Raw genomic sequence first — 3,878 nt, 5'->3', positions numbered from 1 at the left:
ATTTATATTATATTATATTAATATTAATATTAATAATAATAAATATAAAAGTATAAAATATAAATATATACATCTAATCTTGTTATTCATTTATATTATTAAATATATAGTTGTATAGCATGGTAGTTATAAAAAATTATATAAATATCACTTTCTTTCTCATGATATAACAATTGGCAAACCAATATAAATAATTTTTAAAAAATAATTCTACGACAAAATTACACAAATATTTACTTTAATTTGTGTTACACAGAAAAAAATTCGACTGCGCGTTGCTGCGGATGTATTCAACATGCGGTCGAATTTGAATATATGTTGTTTGATACCTAATATATCTAGTAGGTTGGGTTGTTTGTTGGACGTTTATGTATATGTATGAAATATAGCCCAAAATTATATATTTACACTTTCTACCCTATAAAAGAGGAAACTTGAGGGTTCGTTGTGTAAATTGAGTGAAAGTTGAGGGACCGTTTATAATGTGAACGCAAACTCAAAACGACAATCCGCTAAAACTAAAACTACAAAAGTTGCCATGACATATGACATTTAGTATATAGGGATAATAATTAGTCACTTCACTCTTACGCTCCCCATTTTCTTCGTTGCCTATTATAGTTTCGTCCTCCTCGTTCTCCAACTGCCTAGCTCATATAACGTTGCCTTTTCAACTAGATGCTACTTCCTTCAGGGTCATCTTCTTTCGGTTTACAAATTTAGGTTTTCGATGTTTGGCATCCGCTTAGTTTGTAATTTTTTGCGACAACAAATTTACTCCGGTCGGATTCTCACATATTTTCATCTTGCTGGTTTGTTTGGACCATGGCATTACTCCGGATTTATTGCGTATAGTTTGGGTGACTCCATGTTCAAGTTGTACATCGAGTGTTTTGATATATACTATATTAATTCGCATAAGTTTGTTCAATAATATATATATATATATATATATATATATATATATATATATATATATATATATATATATATATATATATATATCGTATGCTGCTTTGATAATTGTATAGGGATAAGTCAATTGATGTCACAAGAATTTTATGATGTTTGTCAGGTTGTATCATTTGGAAGTACTATTTGAATTAAAATATTTTTTCGTTGATTAGACAGTGAGCGAAGACCAAGTGTTTTATAAAACCCGTCAATCACGCTTCCATTGTCTTAAAGTCACATGCAATCAATAAAAGTGGTACTGATCACTGACAAGGGCGTTTTTCTTTGACATATACGTTTCTCCGTATACATCCGTACCCATTCAACTCCTTGCTTGGACTCACTTTCAACTCCCTTAGCCCAAACAAATTTTTACTCATTTTTTACTATACAGTACTAGATACTAGATATAATACTCTTGATTGTGCTTAAAAGTGTATAGGTAAAATTTGTGACTTACGTAAAAAACCATTGTAATTCGGTTAACATTTATATGATTCTTAGGGTGAAGAAGAAATGATCGCTTGTATACTTGATGATGTTTGTACCCACTTAATGTTATTATACTTTTTAAAATAAATAAATAAATAATACACCCTCCGCTTCATATTAATCGTCGAAAGACAAAAACCACATAGTTTAAAGAAGTGTTATAAGAGTATTGTATTTTCTTTTTACTTTACAGTTTTACCCATGCTTTTTTCTTTCCCCCTTTAATTATATCCAGATACATTAAGGGCATAATAGAACTTAAACTTCTTATTCTTTTCAATTTATGGAAGCGGACAATTAATTTGGAACATCCTTAAAATAGAATACTGCACAATCAATATGAGACGGAGGCACTACTCGGTAATGAATACGTACTAGTATGAAAAATTAAAAGGTAATAATGTAATGAATATTGTTGTTAGCTCTTTTGATTGAATTTGTTGTAGCTACCCGAAATCAAATATGGATTGGACATTGTGGTTGAAAGACCCAATGAACTAATATTTAAATAATTAGTTTCAATAAAATTTATAGCCCTTCTAAAAAGAAGTGATATGTACACAACTATTATGCTTTAATTTATTGTACTGTACAATACTATAAAGCATAGTTTATAGTTGTGTATATAACAATAATGGATTATGTATATATAATCACCCTTCTAAAAAATATGAATCTTAAAACTCTATTCATAATTACTTATGGATGACAACTTTTTTTTTTTGGCAAAAGACTAGAACTTTATATAAACGAAAGGTAATTCATCAAAAGATGAAAAACCTAAAAAAACATGATACAAACAAACCCGACATCTAAAGCCCAAAACAAACAACATATAGGCACTTAATTTTAGGTAATTGATTTTTAATATCATTAATTGTCTCTCTAAAATATTTGAATTATGACACACTTATGTTTTTTGATCTTAGTTGTTATATCTGATCGTTACCTTGATTATGATTGACTTTTTTCGTTACTTACAATTTTTTAAACAATAACCAAAATTTTGGATATAGTTAATCTTTGTTATTGAGGTATGCATTTTCTCTGGTTATCTTTTCAATTTTTATTTCCTAGAATAGAACAATTATTTATTCATACTATTCTTGTAAATCTTCATATTTGTACCGCAACTATTTACACAACAACAATACTCGATCCCGTATATGCGAGATATGGGAGAAGTGAGATGTAGACAATCCTTTCTCTACCCTAGAATAGAAGATAAATCGATTTTCTAACCACGAGTCGAGGAAAAAAAAAAATTCACCCACGGGAAAAATATCCTTCTCTTTATTCCAAGTTACGGCAACTATTTGTACATTATTTAAAGAGCTTGGTTAATATCGTTATGAATAATATTCATTGGAGATTGTAAACATTTTCTTGTAATACTCCGTAGTTGGCTTACAAATCAATCAATCAATCAAACTTTACAAAAGTAGGAAATTAAGCAGTAACTTTTTACAGTAACAAATAAATAAAATAAATTATTTATCATTTAATTAATTTAAATTATTTGAAATAAAATAAATATAGTGACAATTGTACTGGCAGGTACCTCTAATTGTACCCGAAATTTTCTCATCCCCTGTATATATGCGCACTCACATTCCCCCATCCTCAGTATCACACACGCTCTTTGTACACACAATAAACAAACAAAAATGAAGAAGTTAATTCGCCGTCTTTCACGCGTCGCCGACTCATCTCCATACTCTCTACTCCGATCAGAATCACGCCAACTCCAATCCTTTCGTACAACAGCAGAACGTCGCCGTTCCGGCACAGTACCTGTCGGACACCTACCGATCTACGTCGGAGATGAGATGCAACGATTCGTCGTAAGTGCGGACTTATTAAAGCATCCGATCTTCCTCAATTTGCTCAATCAATCTGCTCAAGAGTACGGTTACGAACAACAAGGCGTTCTTCGTATTCCGTGCCACGTGTACGCTTTTGAACGTTTTCTAGAAGCTGTTACGAGCCGGTAATGTTTGCCGATTTGATGCGATGATAGCGCATGAGTCGTTACGTTTTCTTATTTTAGGTTTTTCTAATGACTTGTTAATTAATCAGTTTGTTAGATTGAGGTTAAATCGGATCAAATCGGATCGGTTTCTAGTTTTTTCCGCCTGTATGTGTATATACACTACTTTAGTTTTTGTATTGCAACTAATTTTCATACATGGTTAAAAGTATTAATTTAACTTTGTTTTTATGGATCTTATGTCGATATGTTAATTTGCTCATGTACGTTACGTATATGTACAGCTTCAATATAATTTTCTGTAGTTGTTACTTGTTAGAAGTTACTTTCGTAAATCGCGATCATATTACTCGTACCTTACATTTTTAGTTTCGTGATTTACTTGTTAAATCTGGCGATCATAACTGCTTATTTTTTATTTTTACTTTTTGTAATGATAATG

At 30.6% G+C, this 3,878-nt stretch overlaps 1 protein-coding gene across 1 annotated transcript; it reads left to right on the top strand.

Moving 5' to 3' along the window:
* Window positions 1-3,091: 3,091 nt before the first annotated feature.
* On the top strand, window positions 3,092-3,616 carry LOC139855754 (auxin-responsive protein SAUR72-like). Its single transcript, XM_071845004.1, has one exon. It carries the CDS (start codon window positions 3,114-3,116, stop codon window positions 3,438-3,440), a length of 327 nt encoding a protein of 108 aa, XP_071701105.1. The 5' UTR covers window positions 3,092-3,113; the 3' UTR covers window positions 3,441-3,616.
* Window positions 3,617-3,878: the final 262 nt, after the last annotated feature.

Source organism: Rutidosis leptorrhynchoides, chromosome 6 (assembly GCF_046630445.1).
Source record: "Rutidosis leptorrhynchoides isolate AG116_Rl617_1_P2 chromosome 6, CSIRO_AGI_Rlap_v1, whole genome shotgun sequence".
Classification (NCBI taxonomy): Eukaryota; Viridiplantae; Streptophyta; class Magnoliopsida; order Asterales; family Asteraceae; genus Rutidosis; species Rutidosis leptorrhynchoides.
This window is presented reverse-complemented; position numbering and strand designations above follow the sequence as displayed.

Coding starts and splice junctions, on each gene's coding strand:
- LOC139855754 (XM_071845004.1), top strand. CDS start 3,114: ATGAAGAAGTTAATTCGCCGTCTTTCACGCGTCGCCGACTCATCTCCA.